Raw genomic sequence first — 26512 nt, 5'->3', positions numbered from 1 at the left:
AGGTGGCTGATAGACTAAACGAGTTCTTTTCATCGGTCTTTACAAAAGAAGACACATCCAACATGCCAGAACCGGAGAAAATCTTCAAGGGGGATCAAGAGGGAAAATTATCATGCATGGAGGTAAGCCTCGAAGACGTTCTCAGGCAGATAGATAGATTAAAAGCTGACAAATCTCCTGGCCCGGATGGGAGCCACCCGAGAATACTGAAAGAGCTCAGAGACGAAACAGCGGAGTTACTGTGGCATATTTGCAACCTATCCTTGAGAACAGGGGTAATCCCGGAGGACTGGAGGATACCGAATGTTACACCAATCTTCATAAAAGGATCGAGAGGCGACCCGGGGAACTATAGACCGGTGAGCTTGACCTCAGTTCCGGGGAAGTTGGCTGAATCACTAATCAGGGAAGGTATCAATGAGCATATAGAAAAAAATAATCTGATGAGAGAAAGCCAGCATGGTTTCTGTAAAGGACGATCATGCCAAACAAATCTACTGCATTTCTTTGAGGGGATAAGCAAACATTTGGACCAAGGTGACCCCATAGACATCATATATCTGGATTTCCAAAAAGCCTTCGACAAGGTACCCCATGAGCGCCTGCTGAAGAAACTGTGGAGCCACGGGGTGGAAGGGGACGTCCACAGATGGATCAAAAATTGGCTGGTGGACAGGAAGCAGAGGGTAGGAGTGAAAGGACACTACTCTGACTGGAAAGGGGTCACGAGTGGTGGGACCGCTGCTGTTCAATATATTCATTAACGATCTGGAAACGGGGACGAAGTACGAAGTTATCAAGTTCGTGGACGATACAAAACTCTCCAGCAGGGTCAGAAATGTTGAGCAATGCAAAGAACTGCAGAGCGATCTGAACAAACTGAGTGAGTGGGCAAAAAGATGGCAGATGAGCTTCAATGTGGAAAAATGTAAGGTCTTGCACATAGGGAAATGGAACCCCATGTACAGCTATACGATGGGAGGAAGGGTACTGGGGAAAGTCAACCTAGAAAAAGACCTGGGGGTATTGGTGGATACAACAATGAAGCCAGAACGAAGGAAGTTATCCTGCCATTGTATCGAGCGATGGTGCGCCCACATCTGGAATACCGCATCCAATACTGGTCGCCGTACCTTAAGAAGGACATGGCGATACTTGAGAGAGTCCAGAGGAGAGCAACAAGGATGATAAAGGGAATGGAGAACCTTTCATATGCTGAAAGGTTAGACAAACTGGGGCTCTTTACCCTGGAAAAGAGGAGACTGAGAGGGGACATGATAGAGACTTATAAAATCATGAAAGGCATAGAGAAGGTGGAGAGGGACAGATTCTTTAATCTAGCGGGGACAACAAAAACAAGAGATCATTCAGAAAAACTGAGAGGGGACAGATTCAAAACGAATGCAAGGAAGTTCTTCACTCAGAGGGTGGTGGACACTTGGAATTTGCTTCCAAGTGAGGTGATAGGACAGAGTACAATACTGGGGTTCAAAAAGGGACTGAATGACTTCCTGGAAGTGAAAGGGATTGCAGGGTACAGATAGAGGGTTACTTTACAGGACATTAAGCGAGTAGGGTATGAGAGTTTTAGGTTATGAGCACTATCAGGTCATGGACCTAAGGGGCCGCCGCGTGAGCGGACTGCCGGGCACGATGGACTACTGGTCTGACCCGACAGGGGCAATACTTATGTTCTTATGACCTCAAGAGATGAGGAGGCAGCCATCCAGCGAGGGAGGGGCAGGAGCGCGGAAACCTCCTGCCAATACAGTGCTAGACCACCAGAATTAAAAAAAGGTACTGGGGGGCATTTCCACCCACTTTTTTTGGGGGGGGAAATGCGTCTTATAGAGCAAAAAATACGGTATTTCTTTACTTTATTTTGCCTGAAACATGTAATTAAAAAATGATCAATAAATTTTTTTTTAAAAAGAGGGAAACCAAAGCAATTATGTGATTGGTAGACCACTGGTGGCACCAATGAAGGTTTTTTCTTTTATTTTTTTAATCTCCAAAAATTCAATAGATTCTAACCAGAATAGGGCATGATTTGAGGCAGGATGAAACAATGAAAAATAAAAACAGATATATTCTCTCAGGGTTTCCGCAGCTGGCATCGTGCTTGATGTAGGTTTCCGGTCTCACTGTGTCTCGTCAAGTAGAAACCAACGCTTCAGCCATCATGTCATCATGCTATGACTTTCTTCAGGGTATTCTGTGAGATCTGAAGTTTGTCTTTGTAAATAGTGGGTCCACTGATCTGATTGGGAACGGAGCAGTCCGTTGGTCACCAATTTGAAATTTGGTGGTTAAGTCAGTTAGTCACAAATTTGAATTTTGATGGTTAGTATCTTTTTTCCCATAGAATGGAAAAATTTCTGGTGAGTTTAAAGATGTTCTCCCCATTTTCTCTGCCACGGTCCACCCCACTTCTAATACATTGGACAAAGGGAAAATGATTTTGGATAATGTAAGATTTGTTAGTGTGGAGTGGCATTTTAGAAAAGAAGACTAACTCAGAATATGGATATCCAAGTCAGTATGTCACAAATGGATGTCCATCTCACACTTATTTTGAACAAGATACAGCCTGTTTTAAAATACATGGATGTCCAAACTGAAACATCCAAATTAAGAACAGGGAAAATAAGGGGCATGTGTGTCTTTGTGGCAGCATACTACTATTAATTATTTCAAGAGTGCTATCGAACATACAAACCCAGTGCTGTAGAGTCAACTTAGATGCAAAGTGCTACAAAAATAATAGATAGTAAGTGAATCCCTAGCACAGAAGTCATACCACACCAGAAAAATTCTGCAGCATTTCTTTTAAATATTCACCTGAAGGCCTTTTCCAGCAACAGATGGGTGAAAGGTGACTACTGAAGTGGTAGTTGGTGAAATATAAAGTCCCGTGCTTCTCCAAACTATAGGGCCTAGAATTAATCAAATAGGTCATTACTAAGCCATCAAACTTATGAGTCATTCACTCATATACTCATCACACCTACCAGACAACTGACTTTGCATCATTATAGTAGAAGTATACTTACTGTATATACTCGAATATAAGTCAATCCGAGTATAAGACGAGGTACCCTTTTTCCCCCCAAAAAGGAGGGAAAAAGGTTGACTCGAATACAAGATGGGGCAGGGGTGTGTGTGCTTAATATTCATGTGCCCTGCCAGGATCTGTGCCCTGCCCACCCTCCCTCACTCCCTTCCCTGCCAGGCTCTGCACTCAGCTCTTTCCCTCACTGCCAGGCTCTCTATCCTGTCTCCCCTCCCTGCCAGGCTCTGCCCAGCTCCATTCCCTGCCCTGTACCCTGTCCCCCTTCTCTCCCGATGTCCTGAAAGCCTCCACCAGGCCTGCCATATGACCTGGTGGTTCGGAACAGGAGGGATCCCTCCCATCTCATAGAAACATAGAAGATGACGGCAGAAAAGGGCTACAGCCCATCAAGTCTGCCCACTCTGCTTACCCACCCCCTGTCTATGCCCTAATGACCCAATTTCCTTATCTTGACCCTCGTAGGGATCCCACATGGGTATCCCATTTATTCTTAAAGTCTGGCACGCTGTCTGCCTCGATCACCTGCACTGGAAGCTTGTTCCAATGATCAACCACTCTCTCTGTGAAGAAATACTTTCTGGTGTCGCCATGAAATTTTCCGTCCCTGAGTTTGAGCGGGTGCCCTCTTGTGGCCGAGAGTCCCTTGAGAAAGAAAATATCATCTTCCACTTTGACACGTCCCGTGAGGTACTTAAATGTTTCGATCATGTGTCCCCTCTCCGTACTTTCCTCGAGAGTGTAGAGCTGCAATTTGTTCAGTCTCTCTTCGTACGAGAGACCCTTGAGCCCCGAGATCATCCTGGTGGCCATCCGCTGAACCGATTCAATTCTGCGCACATCTTTACTGTAATGTGGCCTCCAGAATTGCACACAGTACTCCAGATGAGGTCTCACCATGGCCCTGTACAACGGCATTATAACTTCAGGCTTTCGGCTGATGAAACTTCTATTGATACAACCCAATATCTGCCTTGCCTTAGATGAAGCCTTCTCCACTTGATTGGTAGTTTTCATGTTTGCACTGATGATTACTCCTAAATCTCGTTCTGCTGAAGTCCTAGTTAAAGTTTCTCTGTTCAAGAAGTATGTCCTGCATGGATTTCCGCTTCCGAGGTGCACCGTTCAAGAAGTACGTCCTGCATGGATTTCCGCTTCCGAGGTGCATGACCTTACATTTCATAGCATTGAAGCCTAGCTGCCAGGTTGAGGACCAACTTTCCAATGTAAGCAGGTCCTGCGCCATATAATTCTGTAAACTGCATTCACTTACTATATTACATAGTTTGGCGTCATCGGCGAATAGTGTTATTTTACCTTAAAGCCCTTGAGTCAGATCCCCTATGAATATGGTGAAAAGGAGTGGACCCAGGACCGAGCCCTGCGGTACTCCACTGGTCACCTCCGATGTTTTAGAGAGGGTACCATTAACCACCACCCTCTGAAGTCTGCCACTCAGCCAATCATTGACCCATGCAGTTAGTGTCTCTCCTAACCTCATCGATTCCATCTTGCTTAGCAGCCTGCGGTGTGGGACACTGTCAAAAGCTTTACTGAAGTCCGGGTACACGACGTCCAAAGACTCTCCCAAGTCCAACTTTCTTGTTACCCAGTCAAAGAAGCTGATGAGATTGGATTGGCAGGACCTACCCTTGGTGAATCCATGCTGACTGGGATCCCAAAGATTCCCTTCATTCAAGATCGTGTCCAATTTGCTTTTAATTAGTGTTTCCATGAGTTTGCACACTATTGATGTGAGACTCACCGGTCTATAATTCGCAGCCTCTGCCCTGCAACCCTTTTTATGCAGAGGAACGACATTAGCTAATTTCCAGTCCAGGGGAACTTTCCCCTTACTTAGGGAGAGATTGAATAGCTCAGCCAACGGTTTCGCCAGGACATCGCTCAATTCTCTGAGCACTCTTGGGTGCAAATTGTCTGGTCCCATGACTTTGTTCACCTTGAGTCTTGCCAGTTCACTGTAAACTTCACCTGGTGTGAACTCAAAATTCTGAAACGGGTCTTCTGTGCTTTGTGTTGCCTTCAACTGCGGACCGTGTCCCGGTGCCTCACAGGTGAAGACTGAGCAGAAGTATTCATTCAGTAGTTCGGCTTTATCGGAATCTGCTTCCACGTAACTTCCGTCCGGTCTTCTAAGGCGTACTATCCCGCCTGTGTTCCTTTTTCTGTCACTAATATACCTGAAGAAGGATTTGTCCCCCTTTTTAATGTTTTTTGGCAGAATTTCTTCCACTCGAAGTTTTGCCTTCCTAACTGCCATTTTGACCGCTATAGACCTGGTCCTATATTCTACCTTTGCCTCTCTTTTCTCTGTACGCTTGTAGGAGAGAAACGCTTTTTTCTTCTTCTTAATGAGGTGCGAGATCTCCGCAGTGAACCATTGGGGTTTATTGTTTCTTTGTCGTTTATTTACTGATTTTATGAAGCGGCTAGTTACTTCATGTATGGTTGATTTCAGTGTTAACCACTTAGCTTCTACATCATCATCTCCTCCTGTGTACCTTTTTGAATCCCTGGTGGGTCCCAGCAGTATACCGGACAGGAGCGAGCTTTCCTTGCTCCTGCCCTGCTCTGAGCCTCTCCCTGAATAGCTGCCTTGAGTTGTTGCGGCCCAGCGGTGTAACAGGCATGAGCGAGCTATCCTCGCTCCTGCCTGGCACTGAGCCACTCACTGAATGGCAGCCCCGAGTTCTTACGAGAACTTGGGGCAGCCATTGAGGGAGTGGCTCAGTGACGAGCAGGAGTGAGGAAAGCTCGCTCTTGCCCGGTACACCGCTGGACCACCAGGGATTCAAAAAGGTATGCGGGGGGAGGCAGGACACACATCGAACATAGAAGTAATATTCGCAAATTCTTTCAACTCCTTTAGTTCAACACTGGATTGACAATAACTATGCAATTAGTGAGTTGAAGTTTTTTCTATTTAAAAATATCATTCCAAATCCAAGAGGGGAAGACATTGATTCAATACTTCAGGCTAGGAGAGGCACGAGGAGAGCAAGGAGAGGCAAGAAGTGAGCAGGGAGAGTGAGAGGAAAGCGCAAGAAGCTGTAACTTACATCGGGGCAGCGGCGAGAGTAACTCCGCCCACCCACACCGCATCAGCAGTAGGCGCCCGGGCCCCTCCATAAAAGGAGGCGTGCCAATGGCGCGCGGTGAAGGCGAGCGGCAAAGGCGCTCATCTTAGCGACAACGCCTTTGCGAAGGGCCTCGAGAAGGGCCTCTAAGAGGGCCAAATCCAAATTCAAGGTTCTCCAGAAAACCGCCTAGGTAAGGACTCAACTTACAACAGGGCGGAATAAGACCATCAGTCACGTACAACTAACTAATTAATTTTCAAACTATCTCTTAAACTAATTAATTTTTAAACTCTCTCTTAAACTTTCCATCTATCTTTTAATCCTCCTAACAGGCAGACCATTCTAGCTTACTAACAAGCAGGCAGTCCTCTCAAATTATTTAACAGGCAGACCTTCTCAGACACCCTAACCTTTCAAACTCTTAACAGGCAAACTTTTCATTCAAACTCTCAATCAGGCAAACTTTGCTAGCAAACTCTCAATCAGGCAGTCTTCTCTCTAATCTCTCAAACTTTTCTTTCAAACTCTCAAGCTAACTAACAGGCAGACTTTGCCAACTAACTAACAAGCAGGCAGACCTAAATAACAACTTGAAAATGGCAGGGAGAACACGAAGCATCAAGACTACTATCCGGTCCAGCAATCCAGTCACTGGAGGGATCCAGGGGATGGCCATGGCCTACGTGCAGACGGAGGATGATACAGGACGGTGGGCAGAGGTCTCTTTGCAGACTGAGGCCATCCCCCAACAGTACACTACAGTCTCTACGCAGACAGAGGAGGTGGATCAGCTAGACGGAGACATCTTACAGGAACTGTGGAGCCTTAGAGAGGAAGTGAAGCGCTTGAGAAGCATCAGAGAGGATGAGGCCTTCATAGACGGAGTCATCCAGGAGCTGTCCCAAATCACCAAGCAGGCGAATGACAAGTCCATCCTCAAGACGCCCAAACCTTCAGGTTTGAAACCAACGTTTGAGGTACAGGAAATGGTTGGTGACGCTGGCTCCTCACAGCTGGTAACCTCCTCCAAGGGCAAGCACAGAAGACTCCCCCCTTTCTCAGTTTCTTCTTCTTCTTCTTTTTCTTACAAACAGCGCAGTTTTACATCAACCCCACAACTCACCCTGAGGAACAGATTCCAGATCTTACAGGAAGGGACTGCCGATGAGATACTGGATGAGGCACAGGAAGATGTCCAGCACATGGCTCCAATTCCGGTGTTAACTGATCGACTCCCCCTGAAGAAGCACAGAGTGGTAGTCATTGGGGACTCCATGCTGAGGGGCACCGAAGGACCAATTTGCAGATCGGATATGCAATCAAGGGAGGTCTGCTGTCTGCCTGGAGCCAGGATCCAAGATGTTACGACCTGTCTAGATAGACTTCTCAAGCCCCAAGACCACTTTCTTATGCTTCTCATCCACGTCGGAACGAACGACTCTGCCAGGAACACCCCGGAGAATATACCCACTGACTTTGGAGCCCTGGGTGAGAAGCTGAAGAGGAGAGGAGCGCAGGTGGTCTTCCCCTCGATCCTCCCAGTAAGAGGCAAGGAAGAGCCAGGGAAGAGCATATCCAGAGGACTAACGAGTGGCTACACAGATGGTGCAAGGAGATGAACTTTGGATTCCTAAACCATGGAGAGGCGCTGCAGGGACTTCAGGGAACAGACGGACTCCACCTGACCAGAAGAGGTAAGAACGTCTTCAGACATCGACTAGCTCGTCTACTTCGTAGGGCTTTAAACTAGGTAAGTAACTATCCTGAGGAGGTGAGTCGCAACTCCACTTCTGTCCGAGGTAAGTACACACACTAAAAACAATACTTTAGGAGTCACACTAACTCAGACGGGAAACTCTCCACAGGGACTTAGCAAGCATAAGGTATAGAGGGCTATGTATGTTAATGCACACAGTTTGGGCAATAAAATTCTGGAATTGGAGACGGAAATAATGAACGCCTACCTAGACATGGTGGCGATATCCGAGACTTGGTTCACGAACTTACATGGGTGGGATATGGTTATATCGGGTTACAACCTACTTCGTCGAGACAGAGAGGGCAAGTTAGGAGGAGGGGTAGCACTATACACTAAAGAAGACATCAAAACTACCAGAATCACAGATGTCAAATACACCGTGGAATCCCTCTGGGTGAACCTAGCCAGAGGAAACGAAAAATGCCTATATCTTGGTGTGGTATACAGACCTCCAAGACAACAGGAAGACAAGGATACAGAATTAATCAAAGACATAGAGAACATCACTTTGCGTGGAAACACAGTACTGTTAGGGGACTTCAATACGCCCGATTGGAACACCGTTTCCGCGACTAGCAACGGCAGCAGAAGACTATTAACCTCCATAAAGGGAGCACGACTCAAACAAATGGTATTGGAGCCCACTAGAGACCAGGCGATACTGGACCTGGTACTCACCAATGGAGAAAGCGTCTTGGAGGTTTCGGTAGGCTTTTCGGTAGGTGTCTTGGAGGTTTCGGAGGTTATGGTCGCTGGCCTCCAGCGACCATAACATGGTATGGTTCAACCTCAGGAAAGGTTTCACTAGATCAAACACAGCAATGAAGGTCCTCAACTTTCGGGGCACTGATTTCAAAAGCCTGGGAGATTTCGTCCAACGGGCGCTGCAAAACCTACACGAAGCAACTAACCGTTATATTAAAACAGTAAGCAAACGATGGAGAAACAACAGATCCCAGTGGTTCACTGCAGAGATTTCGGACCTCGTTAAAGACAAGAAAATAGCATTTATTTCTTACAAACAATCAGGAAAAAAGAAGGCAAAAGAAGACTATCTGACCAGGCCTAAAGCTGTCAAAACAGCAGTCAGAGAGGCCAAGCTTCGAATAGAGGAGAATCTAGCAAAGAACATTAAGAAGGGGGATAAAACCTTCTTCAGGTATATTAGTGACAGAAAAAGAAACACAGATGGGATAGTACGTCTTAGGAAACCGGACGGGAATTATGTTGAATCAGATTCCGATAAGGCCGAGCTACTAAATGAATACTTCTGCTCGGTCTTTACCTGTGAGGCGCCAGGATCCGGTCCACAGTTGCAGACAAGGGAAAGCTCGAAAGACCCGTTTCAAAATTTCGAGATTACGCCTGGCAGCGTCTACTGCGAACTATCAAGACTTAAAGTAAACAAAGCCATGGGACCGGACAACCTACACCCCAGGGTGCTTAGAGAGTTATGTGATGTCCTGGCGGAACCATTATCCGTGCTCTTCAATCTTTCCCTGAGCACGGGAAGAGTCCCCTTGGACTGGAAAACAGCTAACGTTATTCCACTCCACAAAAAGGGCTGCAAGACGGAGACTGCGAATTACAGACCGGTGAGTTTCACATCCATAGTGAGCAAACTCATGGAAACACTAATCAAACAGAAATTAGATACGATCCTGGATGAGGAGAATCTACGGGACCCCCCTCCAACACGGATTTACCAAGGGTAGGTCCTGCCAATCAAATCTAATTAGCTTTTTTGACTGGGTAACAAGAAAGCTGGATGCAGGGGAGTCCCTGGACGTCGTATACTTGGACTTCAGTACAGCTTTTGATAGCGTGCCACACCGAAGGTTATTGAACAAGCTGAAGTCAATGGGATTAGAGGAAACATTAACTGCATGGGTTAAGGATTGGCAAAGCGGTAGACTTCAGAGGGTGGTGGTAAACGGTACCCCCTCCAAAACGTCGGAAGTGACCAGTGGAGTGCCGCAGGGCTCGGTCTTGGGCCCGATCCTCTTCAACATATTCATAGGAGACCTGACTCAAGGGCTTAAGGGGAAAATATCATTATTCACTGATGACGCCAAACTATGCAACATAGTAAGTAAAAGCACTTTGCCCAACAGTATGACGCAGGACCTACTTCTGTTAGAACATTAGTCATCGACTTGGCAGCTAAGCTTCAATGCTAAAAAATGTAAGGTCATGCACTTGGGCTGTAGAAATCCGTGCAGAACTTACACACTAAATGATGAGACCTTAGCTAGGACTAAGGCAGAACGTGATTTAGGAGTGATCATTAGTGATGACATGAAAACTGCCTATCAAGTGGAGAAGGCTTCATCCAAGGCAAGACAAATGATGGGATGTATCCGTAGAGATTTTGTCAGCAGGAAGCCCGAAGTCATAATGCCGTTGTACAGATCCATGGTAAGACCTCATCTGGAATATTATGTACAATTCTGGAGACCACATTACCAAAAAGATGTGCTGAGAATTGAGTCGGTTCAACGAATGGCCACCAGGATGGTCTCGGGGCTCAATGATCTCCTGTATGAGGAAAGGCTGAATAAATTGCAGCTGTACTCACTCGAGGAACAAAGAGAGAGAGGAGACATGATTGAGACGTTTAAATATATCACGGGCCATATCGAGGTGGAAGATGATATCTTCTTTCTTAAAGGATCCTCGGTCACAAGAGGGCATCCGCTGAAAATCAGGGGCGTGAAATTTCATGGCGACTCCAGAAAGTACTTCTTCACCAAAAGGGTGGTTGATCATTGGAATGAACTTCCACTGCAGGTGATTGAGGCCAACAGCGTACCAGATTTTAAGAGAAAATGGGATATACATATGGGATCTCTAGGGGGTAAAGTCAGGCGGGGGGGGGGGTCATTAGAGTGGGCAGACTTGATGGGCTATGGCCCTTTTCTGCCGTCATTTTCTATGTTTCTAATGTTGAACAACGGACCATTCATGACCTTAAGACCCTCCAACCCTCTGGATTAAATACTGACTGCCGTGAGTTCCCGTAGTCTCTCGAGACTACGACGGGAGCTCATGGCAGCAATTTCCTATTGGCGATCTACACGGGGCAGGAGCGTAGGAAGATCGCTCCTGCCCCGAAAGCCCGCTAGAACACCAGGTAAGGAATAATCTGTGAAATGCTGAAATATATCTGAATTACTTTGAGATGTCATGTTCTGAATGAGGCACTTAAATATAAAAATGACATTTTGCTACTACTACTAATTACAGGTATTTCTATAGTGCTACTAGACATTTTAAGTCCTGAAGGGAGGCGGGAAGGTCCTAAACTATGCTTTCCCCCAAAAAAAAAATAAAAAATAAAAAAATTTGCGGATAATCGAAACCGCAAACCCCGAAACTGCAAATAGGGAGGGGGAAGTGTAGTGTTTTTCTCTAGACACACATTAAACTCCCTCAAGCTTCCCTTTTTCCTTTTTTATTTCGGCCTAGATAATTGCCTTTTTATTTGTATATCTTATATCAGTTTCTTTCCTGTCATATACATTCCCTCTGGTTCATATTTATAGTAGTTCAACCATTCTAATTACAATTTAGCAAAATCCTTTTTCTTGTGACATTCATTTTTCTGCTCATCCTTACGGATCTTTCAGTGTAGTTCAGTACAACAAATGCACACTTTTAAACAGATTAGAACATGAACATGACGGCAGAAAAGGGCCACGGCCAATCTAGTCTGCTCACACTAATGGCCCACCCCCCAACTACCTCCATGAAGATATCCCACATGCCAATCCCATCTTTTCTTAAAATCTGACACGCTGCTTGCCTCAATTACCTGTTGTGGAAGATTATTCCAGTGATCAACCACTCTTTCGGTGAAGAAATATTTTCTGGTGTCACCATAAAATTTCCCACCCCTGGATTTTCAACAGATGCCCTCTTGTTGCCGTGGGTCCTTTAAGGAAAAAGAGATCCTCTTCCACCTCGATACGGCCTGTGACTTATTTGAACGTCTAGATCATGTCTCCCCTCTCTCTGCGTTCCTCAAGTGAGTACAGCTGCAACTTACCCAGTCGTTCCTCATACGGGAGATCCTTGAGTCCTGAGACCATCCTGGTGGCTATTCACTGAACCGATTATACTCTCCGCACATCTTTTTGATAATGCGGCCTCCAGAATTGTACACAGTATTCCAACGGCATTATGATCTCGGGCTTACGGCTGACGAAACTTCTACGGATACAGCCCATGATTTGTCTAGCCCTGGATGAAGCTTTCTCCACTTGATTGGCAGTCTTCATGTCTTTGCTAATGATCACCCCCAAGTCACGTTCTGCTACAGTACTTGCTAGGATCTCACCATTTAGGGTGTAAGTCCTCCATGGATTTTTGCCGCCAAGATGCATGACCTTGCATTTTTTGGCATTGAAACTTAGTTGCCAAGTTTTTGACCAATGCTCCAGCAGGAGAGGTCCTGCGTCATACTGTCGGGCATTGAGCTTTTGTCGAGCACTGTGCTTTCATCTGTTGTGCGGTTGCCTACCATGTTGCATAGTTTGGCGTCATCGGCGAATAATGTAATTTTACCTCGGAGCCCCTCAGCCAAGTCTTTTACGAAGATGTTAAATAGGATTGGGCCCAAGACCGAGCCCTGCGGCACTCCGCTGATTGATTCTAGTGCATTTTTAGTTTGTTTCTTGTCTGCCTTAGAGCTCTCCTAACAATCGTCCTCTAATCTAAACAATGAATCTCTAGGTTCTACTTCTTGTTCTACTTCTAATATACCTATGAAGAAATCAGTTGTCATGATAGACACCTTTCTGTTTTATCAACCTTTTTATTGCACTCATGCCCCTTTAAATTTCTTACGCATGCTGACGCACACTGCCTTTATAACTAATCTAAATTGCATGTGTGGCACTTTTTGAAGTTTCCCAAGCGTTTAGCTTCAGCAAGACTACGAAGCGGTAAACTTTTTAATGCTTTTATTGTTTATTTTACATTTACATTGACTATTTGTTCGGAGTAGTTTCATGGGCTTGTTTACAGTCTGTTTTTAGCAGTGTCCGGCATTTAATTTTGTGTTTGGCCACCTTTTTCTTACAGCTTTCATTGTAGAAGTTTATTTGCTGGCCTTCATTCCACCTCTCTACACTTTACAGGTACGCCTACTATAATACGCTAATTAACTACTGCACATTGGACTGTTGCCCACCCAATGTAATGAAAGTTGCCCCGGCCACCTTCAAAGCCAAACTACACACCTGGATCTCTTCCCTTTTACTCTCAGGCACGTTTCCTGAGGACCAAGGCCAGATCCTAATCTCTCCGATTGTAAAAAACCCCAAAGAACCCATCAACCTGACATCAAATTACAGACCTATCGCTAACATCCCCTTCTTTGCAAAGTTAATGGAAGGGCTGGTCAACCAAGACTTAGTGACCTATCTGGACAAATTCAACATTCTAAACGATAACCAGTCTGGGTTTCGCCCTGGACACAGCACCGAAACCATTATAGCCTCTCTACTAGATTCCCTCCATCACCTGTTTAGCCAGGGCACAAGTGCACTAGTCCTTCAGCTTGATTTAAGTAGTGCCTTTGACTTAGTTGATTACACCATCCTCTTAGACTGCTTGGAGTCAATCGGCATCTCGGGCAATGTATTAAAATGGTTCCGGGGCTTTCTAAGTAAACGATCATACCAAGTTTACAATGCCAATACACTTTCCTTCAGCTGAGTAAACACATGTGGAGTCCCACAAGGTTCTCCCCTGTCCCCCTCACTTTTCAACATCTGCATGGCCGCACTTGGGAACCTATTACAAAGCCTGAAAATCAAGTTCTACATCTACGCTGACGACATCACCTTAGTTTTTCCCCTATCCACCATATCTCCGGAGACAACAAACCACCTGGCATCCACCCTAAAACAAATTGATCTGTGGATGATTGATTTCAAATTAAAACTCAAACTCTGAAAAAAACAAATTCTTCCTGGCAAGTCCAAACGACAAAATCAAAGATTCCACAATCTCCTTAAATGGTCATGTCTTTCCTATCACAGATTCCATAAAAATTCTGGGAGTGACACTAGACCGCAACCTCACCCTTGAAACTCACACCGACTTGCTGATCAAAAAAGGCTTCTCCGCCTTATGGAAACTGAGAACCATCAGAAAGTACTTCGATGCAATCTCTTTCCGACTACTTGTACAGTCATACATCCTAAGCCTACTCGACTACTGCAACATTATCTATCTGGGGTCCTTCAAAAAACCCATTCAAAGACTCCGCATCATCCAAAACTCGGCAATCCGACTGATCTTTGGGCTGAAAAAATGGGAACACATATCCCCCTACTACCAAAAACTCCACTGGCTACCCATGAAAGCAAGAATCCAATTCAAGTTTGCCTGTATCTGTTTCAACCCCCTTATACCTGGTTCCCCATTTCTCCTTAAACTGCCCTTCCAGGCCCAACCACCCAACTCTAAAGGCCTGCCGATACAAAAGTCACCTAAACAGAACAGTTGCCTTCCAAGCAGGTCATCTAAATGACTGGCTAAGCAGAATTATCTCACACTCCTCATCCTACCTAAACTTCAGGAAATTATTAAAAACTAGCCTATTCAACCGAACTATAACCTAGCCCTCTCTCCCTCTCGCATTTTTAGTGTATCTGTATCCGCTGACTGTAACATCTCGCTGATTGTCCAGCCCTTCTTTATTGTGAACCGCCTCGAACTACTACGGCTTTGACGGTATATAAGAAATAAAATAATAATAATATATTTCAACGTGAATGCTACTTTGTTTGTGCCACGTCTCTAAAGCTTACCTAGTAGTCTTATCTGCGTCTTTGATGTCTCCCGCTTTTAATGCTCTGTTTACCTTTGCAACCGCATCTTGAATAAGCTCTCACCGGATTTGTCTCTAAGCGTCGGTGTCATGGCTCTCCTTTTGCCATGTAATTGCTTCTGTTCTATTCATGTTCATTCTAATAGTCAAACTTTATTATGGAAGTGATTGGCAAATGTTTTAGGGCTCCTTTTACTAAGGTGCGCTAGGGTTTTTAGCGCACGCAGGATTTTAGCGTACGCTAAGCCCATGCTACGCTTCTAGAACTAACGCCAGCTCAATGCTGGTGTTAAGGTCTAGCGCGAGCGGCAATTCAGCACACATTAAAGCCCTAACGCACCTTTGTAAACGGAGCCCTTAATCTTTATTTTTATCTTTTTATGTCAGCATGCATAATTGTTTTCTTGCATGTTTCTTAACATCATTTTATGCTAAATCTTTATATTGTTGGGTTTTTTTTTTAATCTATCCATGTTTTATAGAGTGACTTTAAACTTGCAACATTCAGTTATGTTCCAGTCCTGTTCCTTTGAACTTTTATTCGACTGTGCCTTTCTGGAAAGGACTATACGCATGTTCTTCAGGAAGTTGTGCTATAACGCCTTGACTATTGTAATGTGGTACCCTTGAGCATTTCTTCAACTTCCATGCATGCACTGCAAGTTACTCAGAATTCCATCATTCGGGCCCTGTTTGGGGGTGGCAAAATGTAATCACGTATATATTATATTACACTCTATTGGCTTAAAATGGAATATCGAGTGAAATATACACTGTTATCAATCTATCTGAGTATACATCAACGGGCACCAAGATATTTGATTGTGTTTCGCCTTATGTCCCAATACAAAAGTTACATTCTGCTGGACACTGCGATTTATTTATTCCGATGCGCAAAGAGCAAATATTGCATGCGACTAGAGCAGGCGTTTTCTCATGCGCAGGCCCTGGAGAATGGAATAAACTTCTGGCTTATATAAGGCAACAAGGGGATTTATGTACTTTTTAAAAAATTGCTGAACGGCATTTGTTTTGTGAAATGAAATATGGGTGTTGAAAAGGCACTTATTTTGTAAAGGAGACATGCGTATTGCTGTTTTTGTTTTAGATTTTATTTATTTATTTAATTCATTTTCTATCCCATTTTCCCCAAAAAGCTCAGGTTAAATATACATAAAATACAGTTAACAGGTTACAATATGACATAATTATAGGGTCCTTTTACTAAGGTGCTCTAACCGATTTAGCGCATCCTAAAGATTAGTGCGCCTTAGTAAAAGGACCCCTATTTGTATGTTAGTTTAATTTATTATGTATGTGATTTTGTAATCCACCTTGTTAAGTCTAGACTATAAATAAAAAAAACTATAAACTATTTAACCAAGTTAACAAAAAAATATGCTACGATCCACGTTCCAGATTATTACACGGTTGCATATTTGTAGCTTAAATACATGTCTAAGTTCCATTTGGACAAATGGCTGTGAACCAGTTGAAATGACCTTTATCTTATCAGTGAAAGGATACAGTAATCTATGATTTATTGGTCCTTCCAGGCAGAGTAGTTATAATTTTCAAGAAAGATTTCTCACCTGTATTTGTGCAGTTGAACTGAAGATTCATGGGATGAAGACTAGGCTGAGGTAGAATATGACTAATTTTCAATGTCTGGCCACATGGGCAGCTGCTATAGAGTTTTGTACTCAGACTCAACAGGAAGGCTTCCTTGGAATCCTTATGAATTGGACATTTTTCATCAACTCTTGGTATTCTGCTGCCAGAGACAATCTCCACAAGCTGACTGTGGATAGAAAAGAAAGCAGGAAAATCTTGATCCAACACGTTTACCAGTTCTGTGCACTCCTTTCTCAGTGTTTCCATCCAGGATGAGAGTTGCGATCCTAGTTCCTCCTTACCACCGATGTGCTTATGAAGCTGAGAGAGAGCTTTGCGGAAGTGGTAACGAGTGGACTCGTCACAATGGAACAGCGACTCACAGTTAGTGGAACTCACAGTATCATACAGGATGCTGATACCAAATTTATTGAGGATTTTGTTTCCCGGGTACTCGGCAATTACATTTTTACCTGGGTTCTGATAGGACCACCACCAGGCTTGACCTCCAATAAGCAAGCCCCCTCCCTCTGCAACAAACTCGTGTATCTGTTCAGCTTCATGATCACTGTAGGACATACAACAATACACACTAAGACTTGGAACCAGCTCTGTTAGTTCACATTCAATCTTCTCCTGTATTAGTAGATCGTAGAGAGCCTTTAACCTGGGCTCAACGCCAACCTTCCCTAGTTTTCCAGTGCCCAACCAGGATACTGCATTAAAAATAAACTTCTTTAACTGAGGACATGGAAGATGAGCTTCATGGCTTGTCACCACAACTCGGCCTTTACCATAACGTGCTGCTGCTAGCAAGGACTGGTAAGAATCATTCAGCCCAACAGAAAAAGCCAGTGGACCATGAACAAATAGTGCTGATGGAATGCCACTGGTTTTTATGTTAAAATCAGTCACTCCATCTAACAGAATCTTCAGATCTTTGGAAGTATCGATTCCATGCCTACAAAAAAAAAAAACAACAACGGGAAAAACAGGCTTTCAAATAAAGATCTGCATTAGGCTTACTAATGTGTATTACTGAATTAACATGTATTAATGCTGCTTAGTATGAATTATTGCTATTTAACACAAATTACTAAGCAATAGGCCCCACTTTTGTCAATGGGCCTTGCTTCAGAAACTCTGAGAACAAACAAAGCCTCTCTAGATAAGCGAGCATTATTGTTGTTTTATTTTTAATCTTTATTAATTTTCAAAACTAATACAAAGTGCCCGGAATTATACAGACATTAATAATCAACGTAAGCACTTAAATTCCACCAATAACAATGCAGAAGAAAAACTTCCCTCCCCTCCCATCCAACAATTTAATGAAGAAATAAACCAAAAAGATTAGTGCAGTATCTCGCAATCTTTCTCGAGCCGGGGCAAATTAAACCTAGTATCCGCGGCTCGAGACACCCGGAAGTGCGTGAGCAAAGACCCTTCAAACGGGCCCTGCACTGGCAGTGGGGGTGGGGGGGTGGGGCCTGCAAGGAAAAGGGCCGGAGAGAAGGAGAGGTGCTGGCACCGGCAGTCAGCCGGCGCCTCTCCTCCTCCCCAGTGTGCCGCGGCACGCCTGAAATCTCAGGACGCACACTGGTGTGCTGCAGCACACAGTTTGCAATACTCTGCCTTAATGTACAGAATACTAGTCCAAAATTGTTCTGACACATCGACAGGCACACCAACTTATGTTACATCAATGACTGGTGTAAGATGTTTCACCTAAGTTTACCATGCAATGAACAACTGATAGTATTATGGTACCACAAGGTGACACATCTATGCTCCCCCCACATCTACACACTTCTAGTTGCACACTAAAGGCCAGATTCTATAAACAATGCCTACCTTGGTAGGTGCTTAGCAAAGTGGACATCATAATGTTAGGTGCTGCTGTATTATGCCATGGTTTTCCTGAGCCAATATATCATGTCTAAGATAGATGCCTACTAGCGCCTAGCTCAATCCACACCCAAACTTCACCTCTAATCATGCCTACTTTACGTGCAGTCACCGGGAGGCACCTCCATGTAGACACCTACTGCGAGGTGGTAAGCACATACCAAGTTAGTTCCTACTGGCTAAATAATTTTTTTTTTAAATTGTACTTTAATTATTTTTAATGGCGCTTTCAATTATCAGTGCCAACTAAGCTAGTCGTGCCGTTTATGAAAGCGGACCTGCATGGGGCAGGAGTGTAAGAGGATTACTCCTGTCCCGGTTCACTACTGGACCACCAGGGCATTAAAGGTAGGCATTTGCAAGGTCCCAGAGGTGAGAGGGTGCAGCGCTGTCCTGGACTCGACATAGGAGGGGTCAATTTTGTCCCAGCTCACTGCTGGACCAATGGGGCTCTAGAAACCTGCAATGGGCATCAGGAGGGAGGGAAGAGGCTGGGTGTAGAGACAGGAAGGACAGGATAGGATGGGGCGGACTGAGCAGGACAGGATACCACACTTCAGGGAAGGCAGGAATATGGATCCACACTTCAGGGAAGGCAGGATATCATGGAAGGGGGGGGGAAGGAGAAAGAGGATTACCTATACTTGAAAATAAACCCCCGGTTTATATTCAAGTCAACCTCCCCACCTCCACCTTTTTTTGAGAGAAAAACATCTTACCTTGATTTATACTTGGATCGGTTTACATTTGCACCTATACGATAACACCTGGCAAAATAGCCCCAATAAAAAAGCTTTGTAACTATAAAAAAGCTTTGTAACAAAATAACCCTTCATAAAAAGGTTCCTAACAAATTAGCCCTTGACATAATAGACCCTGTAACACTATATCTCTTGACATTTCTGCTCCCTCCATGTCTGCCATATATCTTCTCTCTGCATTCCTATCTGTCGTATCCAGATTCTCTCCTCTGTGTTCCTGCTCAGCATCTGCCTTCTTAGTGTCCGTATTCACCCCTTTTCCAGCATTCACCTGTGTCCTTGTCTCTATTCTTACTCCGTGCCCAGCATCTCTTGTCTGTGTCCTATCCCTCATCTCTCTCTTCCATTCCTCCCACACACCAGATCTAGCATTTCTCCCTCTCTATCCCTGCACCCTCCAATCATCCAGCATAACTCCCTCTCGCCATCTGTGGGTCCAGCATTTCTCCTTCTCTTCCCCCTCCCCCCAACCACCAATCCCTAACCCTCAACCCAGTCTCTGTCTCTTCCCTTCTCCAGTCTGCAGGGTGGGGCACTGGATTCAAGGGGTCTTATTATTCCCTTTGCAATTCTCCTACCTGAGCACAGTGTATTGATGCACCTTCTTGTCCAATATGTCTGTCTTGACTAGATTGTTAGATCTTTTGATCAGCGACTGTCTCTTCTGTGTTTTGATGTACAGCATTACAAATATGTCTAGTGATGCTACAGAAATGATTAGTAGTAGTAGAAAGAGAGATGTTGTCTGGACCAAGGAAGGGTGTCCTTCATTCCCTTGCCTGACTGGCCCAGAGCAAGTACTTCAGCTCATAGGTAAAACAGTTATTGGCAAGCTTTTTTTGTTGGAGGCTTATTTGTTAGGGGCCAAACTGTCTGCGGGCCCTTTTGTCAGGGGCTATATTGTCAGGGGCTTCCTTGTTTGGGCTCATTTGTTGGGGCTATCCTGTCTGGGCTATTTTCATTGGGTACTATTTGTGTGTGCATTGATTTGCATGTAAAAGAGACACCCTCTTCGAAACAGTGCATACACTTGAAAAATGCTCAGGATTATCATCAAAAGAATGCCCATCCCTACGTATCTCTGACTTCACTTTTTGTGTCCTTTTCCCCCTCATCTTCCTTAAAATTGGAAGAAAGCCTAGACTTTTTTTAAAACTGCTGCATGGCAAATCTCTCAGTGAAGAAACTTTGAAATCTTTTACTCTTAAAGACACACAACATTATGCTTCCTTATCTTTCAGAATATAATATAATATTTAAAGGAATAGCTGATGAAATACTCACTTCACCATCAATGGGATTAGAGGCATTTTTTCAGAGATTGAAAAAACCCCAGTAGCTGCATAGTTGGATGTGAAATGGATTCCTGCCAAGGATGTAATCTTATTTCCAGGAAATGACAATATATCTTTTGTGGATTTATTCTGTTGGGCCCACCACCAGGCCTGGCCAGCTATCAGCAGCCCCCCTCCTTTCTTCATGAACATCACCAGCTCCTCTGCCTGGTCATCATCGTAAGCATCCATACAGTACACCCCAAAGGTATCCAAGAACTTGGCATTTGACTGTGTGCGGATGCCATTACTGGAAAGAATCTTCTCCAAGAACTTAAACCTCTCTTGGATTCCTACCAAGGCCTCTGGAGAGGGTTTTAGCCAGCCAATAACATTCTGAAGAAATAAGGAAAACTTGGGGCTGTTCAGATATCCCTCATGGGAGATCACCACTATTCGCCCTTCTCCATACTGAGAAGCAGAGATTAGAACTTGATTTCTGGGGTTCACCAGCACGGGGAAGGATTTATCTCCAGTCAGCAGCAAGTCACATGGAACACAATCTCCAGTAAAATCCAACTCAATAATACCTTCAACCAAAACTTCAAATGCTTCCAAGGGTCTCATTTTGCTTCTGTGGAAAAAAGAAAATGGTTTTATACTCTTCATAACTTATTAGTCTTATTTCAGGGGCTTCTCTTGGCTGTCGAGACCAGCTTCCTCTTCTCCTGTCGGAAGCCAAGTCCTTGTTGAGCCTTCGGGCGGTAGAGCCGGTTCCCCAGAACCAAAGGGGACGGGGGTTTTACTCCCGGTACTTCTTGGTCCCGAAGAAGACAGGGAACTTACGCCCAATTCTGGACCTCCGAGGGCTCAACAAGTTTCTTGTCCGGGAGAAGTTCCGTATGTTGTCCCTCCCAGTCCTGTACCCTCTGTTAGACTTGGGGGACTGGATGTGCTCCCTGGACCTGAAGGAAGCATATACTCATGTTCTGGTGCATCCCGCCTTCCGCAAGTTCTTACGGTTCCAGGTGGGGGAGTTGCACCTCCAGTATCGCGTCCTTCCCTTCGGGCTGGCCTCATCTCCTCGGGTCTTCACGAAGTGTATGGTGGTGGTCGCGGCTGCCCTGAGATCCCAGGGGCTGCAGGTCTTCCCCTACCTGGACGATTGGCTGATCAAGGCTTCTTCCCGGGAGGGGGTTATCTAAGCGACCCGACAGACTATCATTTTTCTTCAACGTCTGGGGTTCGAGGTAAATTTTCCCAAATCGCAGCTGTGCCCGGCTCAATCCCTTCAGTTTATCGGGGCCGTGCTGGACACAGTTCGCCTTCGTGCGTTCCTTCCCTCGTCGAGACTGGAGGCTCTGCTTTGCCTGGCCCGTCAGATTTTGCTGCAGCGCTCTGTTTCTGCACACAGGCTGATGATTCTACTCGGCCACATGGCTTCGACAGTTCATGTCACGCCGTTTGCCCGATTGCATCTGAGACTCCCTCAGTGGACCTTGGCCTCCCAGTGGCGTCAGGATCGAGACCCGCTCTCCCTTCCTGTAACGGTGACTCCTTCCTTGAGACGATCGCTCCGTTGGTGGACCAACTCTTCCAATCTTTCCGGGGGTTTGCTCTTTCTTGTCCCTCCACATCGCAAGGTCCTGACCACGGACTCTTCGGAGTACGCGTGGGGAGCTCACCTCGACGGTCTGCGGACTCAAGCGCTATGGTCGGCGGAGGACCATCTTTGTCACATCAATGTGTTGGAGCTTCGTGCCATTTTTCTGGCAGCTCGAGCGTTCGGTCATCTGCTGCGCAATCAGGTGGTCCTGGTACGGACGGACAACCAAGTGGCAATGTATTATGTCAACAAGCAAGGGGGGACGGGCTCTTGGTCCCTGTGCAGGGAAGCTTTGCGCCTTTGGGAATGGGCGACCTCCCAGAACATCTTCCTGCGGGCGGTTTACATTCAGGGAGAGAAGAATTGTCTGGCCGACAAACTCAGTCGTCTTCTCCAGCCGCACGAGTGGTCGCTAAACTCCCGAGTCCTGCGCGAGGTCTACCGCCGCTGGGGGACTCCTCAGGTGGATCTGTTTGCCTCCACAGAGACTCGCAAACTGCCCCTCTATTGTTCACGGATTTACTCCCAGGACCGTCTCGAGGCAGACGCCGTCCTTCTCGACTGGGGAGGGAGATTCCTTTATGCGTTTCCTCCCTTTCCTCTGATCTTGAGGACGTTGGTTCACCTCAAGTCATCCGGAGCCACTATGATTTTCATTGCGCCTCGTTGGCCTCGTCAGCACTGGTTCTCCCTGCTCCTTCAACTCAGTGCCAGGGAGCCTCTACTTCTGCCTGTGTTTCCCTCTCTACTGTCTCAGTCGGGGTTCGCTGTTGCATCCCAATCTTCAGTCATTACATCTGACGGCTTGGTTCCTTTCCCCCTGACTTCGGCGGTCAGGGAGGTGTTAGAAGCCTCGCGCAAGGCCTCGACTCGGCTTTGTTATTCCCAGAAGTGGACCAGATTTTCATCCTGGTGTACCTCGCACCATCTGGATCCGAGTTTGGTTCCGGTGTCCTCGGTTCTGGAATATTTGTTGCATTTGTCCAAGTCTGGGCTGAAGACGACTTCCATCCGGGTACATCTCAGTGCTATTGCTGCTTTCCATCGGCATCTAGAGGGACGTTCTCTCTCTCTTCATCCTCTGGTGGTTCGTTTCATGAGGGGTTTAGTTAATGTTAATCCTCCTCTGAAACCTCCTCCTGTGGTTTGGGATCTTAATGTGGTCTTGGCTCAGCTGATGAAACCTCCTTTTGAGCCGATTGATAAGTCTCTTCTTAAGTTTCTCACTTGGAAGGTGGTCTTTTTACTTGCGCTCACGTCGGCTCGTCGGATTAGTGAGCTACAGGCTTTGGTTGCGGACCCGCCCTTTACTGTGTTCCATCATGACAAGGTGGATTCTTCGCATCCATCCTAAATTTCTACCTAAGGTTGTGTCTGATTTTCACCTCAATCAGTCTATTGTTCTTCCGGTGTTTTTCCCGAAGCCCCACTCTCATCCTGGAGAGGCGGCACTTCACACGCTTGACTGTAAGAGGGCGTTGGCTTTTTATCTCCAACGTACCAAGTCTCATCGGAAGGTTCCTCAATTGTTTTTGTCCTTTGATCCTAGTCGGTTGGGACATCCTGTTTCCAAGCGCACCTTGTCCAACTGGTTGGCTGCTTGTATTTCTTTTTGCTATGCTCAGGCTGGTCTTACGCTCCATGGTCGAGTCACGGGGCATAAGGTCAGAGCTATGGCAGCTTCGGTTGCTTTCCTCCGGTGTACTCCTGTGGAGGACATATGTAAAGCTGCCACTTGGTCTTCGGTTCATACGTTCACCTCCCACTATTGTCTGGACACTTTGTCCAGAAGTGACGGCCGGTTTGGCCAGTCGGTGTTACGTAACCTGTTTTCCTAAATTGCCATCCTCCCACCTGCCCTTTTTTGGTTGGCTTGGAGGTCACCCACATGTGAGAATATCATGCCTGCTTGTCCTGGGATAAAGCACAGTTACTTACCGTAACAGGTGTTATCCAGGGACAGCAGGCATATATTCTCACAACCCACCCTCCTCCCCGGGGATGGCTTCTTTGCTGGTTATGGAACTGAGGACCACGAGGTGAGGATGCGCCCTCTAGTGGGCAAGAAGGCATGCACATGCGTGGTGCAGTGTAGCAAACTTGAAACTTCAATCAAGTTTGCTTGAAAAGCTGTCCGCGCTGGGGCTCCGTAGATGACGTCACCCACATGTGAGAATATATGCCTGCTGTCCCTGGATAACACCTGTTTCGGTAAGTAACTGTGCTTTATGGCATGTCCCTTCGTTTTGTACTTTTTGAAAAAACATATATTCATTTTTTTTTTTTACTCACTCAACTCCATTCAGGATTTTATAGACCTCTGTCTTATCTTCAGTGGCGTACCTAGGGTATGTGGCACCCGGGGCCCATCATTTTTTGACACCCCCCCCCCCATGTAAAAATTTTTTTTTTTTTTTTTTTTTGCAATAACCATGAAATGGAATAAATGGTCAGAATAGAAACAGGCAGTGAAAATTTTCTTTTATTGAACCTCATATATGTAACCATTATTCCAAACATAACATAACATAACATAAATTATGTCTAAATTGTCATGACATTAGAAGTACATATGGAGTAGTTGCAGGTGATGCTTGGGACAGTTCTGATTGTGTTAGTTCGGTTTTATGTGTTTTTTGAATAGAAGGGTTTTTATTTCTTTTTGAAGGTTTTGCAGTCTGTGGTTGATATCAATTGGTTGTAGAGTTGGGGGTCGAGTGTTGCAGCTCGAATGGCTAGGAGGTTGTCGAACAGTTTTTTTCTTTTGACGTTTTTGGTTGGAGGGTGTGTGAATGGTGCACAAGTTCTCCTATGTCTGTTTGAAGTGGATTGAATTATTTAGCTGAAGAAATTAGTTACCCCCCCATTCCACACACATTAATTCTCTTCCATTTTTGTTCCCATTATAAAAAACACTGATAAGTTCCCAGAAAAAAAATACATTAAAATAAGAAGTGAAAACAAAGGCCCCTACAGATGAGAACATAACATAAGAATAGCCTAACTGGGTCAGACCAATGGTCCATCATGCCCAGTAGCCCATTCTCATGGTAGCCAATCCAGAACACTAATACCTGGTCAAAACCCAAAGAGTAGCAACATTCCATGCTACTGATCCAGGGCAAGCAGACACTTCCCCCATGTCTTAATAACAGATTATGGACTTTTCCTCCAGGAATTTGTCCAAATCTTTCTTAAAACCAGCTACACTATCTGCTTTTACCATAACTTCTGGCCACTTCATTTTTAAGTTTAGATCTTTCCTTTCAAACAGAGACCTTGCTAGATGTCAAATACAGCACAAGGTAACTTCACATGGACTTAGCTGTGCAGGAAATGTGAATCTCCTCATACACCCACCATATAGTGCAAAAATGTGCAAAGGTCTGTTTTTTTTCTTTCAATCACTACATAGCCTAATGCCACACAAGCAGCGCTGTTACAAACATATTCTGTAGGTCAATGCTAAGGATAACAAAGTTTCCTTCCTTGGACCAGAAGGAGATAAACCACTGGAAGAGATCCCAAAACAACACCCAAAGACCCACTCAGTGTGTGAATCAGTTGAGTGGAGTGGACTAACTGGGGGGTGGAAATGGGCCCGGAGTTTGCTCAGCAGAATTTCCCAGACCACCTCTTCCTCTCAACACATTGACACGCTGCCACCATCACCACTAGGAACACCTCACTGGGTAGGCCAGCTATGCTATAAACTTTATAAAACACATTATTATATTTTCTTATAAAGCACATATTTTAACTGACCTCTCTGACATCCTCAGCCTTTCCATTCACAAAAATAGAAGGAAGAAAAGTTCCCATTTCCTGCTGTCTCATGTCCCCGGCCTATACAATATTTTTTTTCTGCAGACCCTTCAAAAGTCTGACCAAATCCTCGTTTCACTTGCATTATAAAGTACTGAGGATGCCATCTCTCCCCAATCCCAGGTCCTAAAGTCTAAGACAGTAGCGCAAACTAATGCTGCCAGATACAGGAAAAAAAAATTTTGATTCGATTCAGCCCTATTGAATTGGTTTTTCAATTCGATTTTCCTGCCCAGTTGGGTGATTTTTTTCAAAACTCCTGGTGGGTTTTATAGCTTTTTCACCCCCTTTGGCTTCTCCTAACCACACTGGCGCTGTGGTGTAAATAAAATAAAGAAACAAAAAGGACTTTTCCTCTTTCTGTTAAATCCTAGCTCACGTTTGCAGTCCAACACCAGCTCTGGCAGGATACACATTTCAAATCTGACATGTTATAATCACAAAACAGAAAATAAAATTAATTTTTCTACCTTTTGTTGTCTGGTTATATTTCAAATCTTGTTGGTCCAAGGCTCTGGTTTTCTTCTGATAACTTGCTTGCCAGGGTCTCCTTCTTTCTGCATGCTAACCATCCATCTGCCAACTCTGTCCTCCCTTTCCATTTCCCTTCCCTTCCCAGGAAGTCTGGTATCTTTCCTTTTTTTCATCTCCCTCCACAGATCCACCTTTTCTTAAATACCCTTTCATCCGGCATCTCTCCCTCCTTCCCCACCATCCCAGAGTCCACCATCTCTCCCTTTCTTTTCCTAATTA

The 26512-nt window shown here is 45.1% G+C and overlaps 1 protein-coding gene across 2 annotated transcripts in view; it reads right to left on the bottom strand.

Moving 5' to 3' along the window:
- Positions 1-26512, bottom strand: part of LOC117357637 (TRPM8 channel-associated factor homolog) — a 51655-nt gene that overhangs the window by 13930 nt on the left and 11213 nt on the right. For both annotated transcript variants that reach the window (XM_033938495.1, XM_033938494.1), the window contains exons 2-4: positions 20339-20962; positions 16364-17346; positions 2842-2936 (exon numbers count right to left, since the gene is read on the bottom strand). In XM_033938495.1, the coding sequence (XP_033794386.1) occupies positions 2842-2936; positions 16364-17346; positions 20339-20955 (1695 nt within the window). In that variant the 5' untranslated portion in view covers positions 20956-20962. The remainder of the gene's footprint in view (positions 1-2841; positions 2937-16363; positions 17347-20338; positions 20963-26512) is intronic.

The sequence above is a fragment of the Geotrypetes seraphini genome, chromosome 3 (genome assembly GCF_902459505.1).
Source record: "Geotrypetes seraphini chromosome 3, aGeoSer1.1, whole genome shotgun sequence".
In the NCBI taxonomy this organism is placed as follows: Eukaryota; Metazoa; Chordata; class Amphibia; order Gymnophiona; family Dermophiidae; genus Geotrypetes; species Geotrypetes seraphini.
This window is presented reverse-complemented; position numbering and strand designations above follow the sequence as displayed.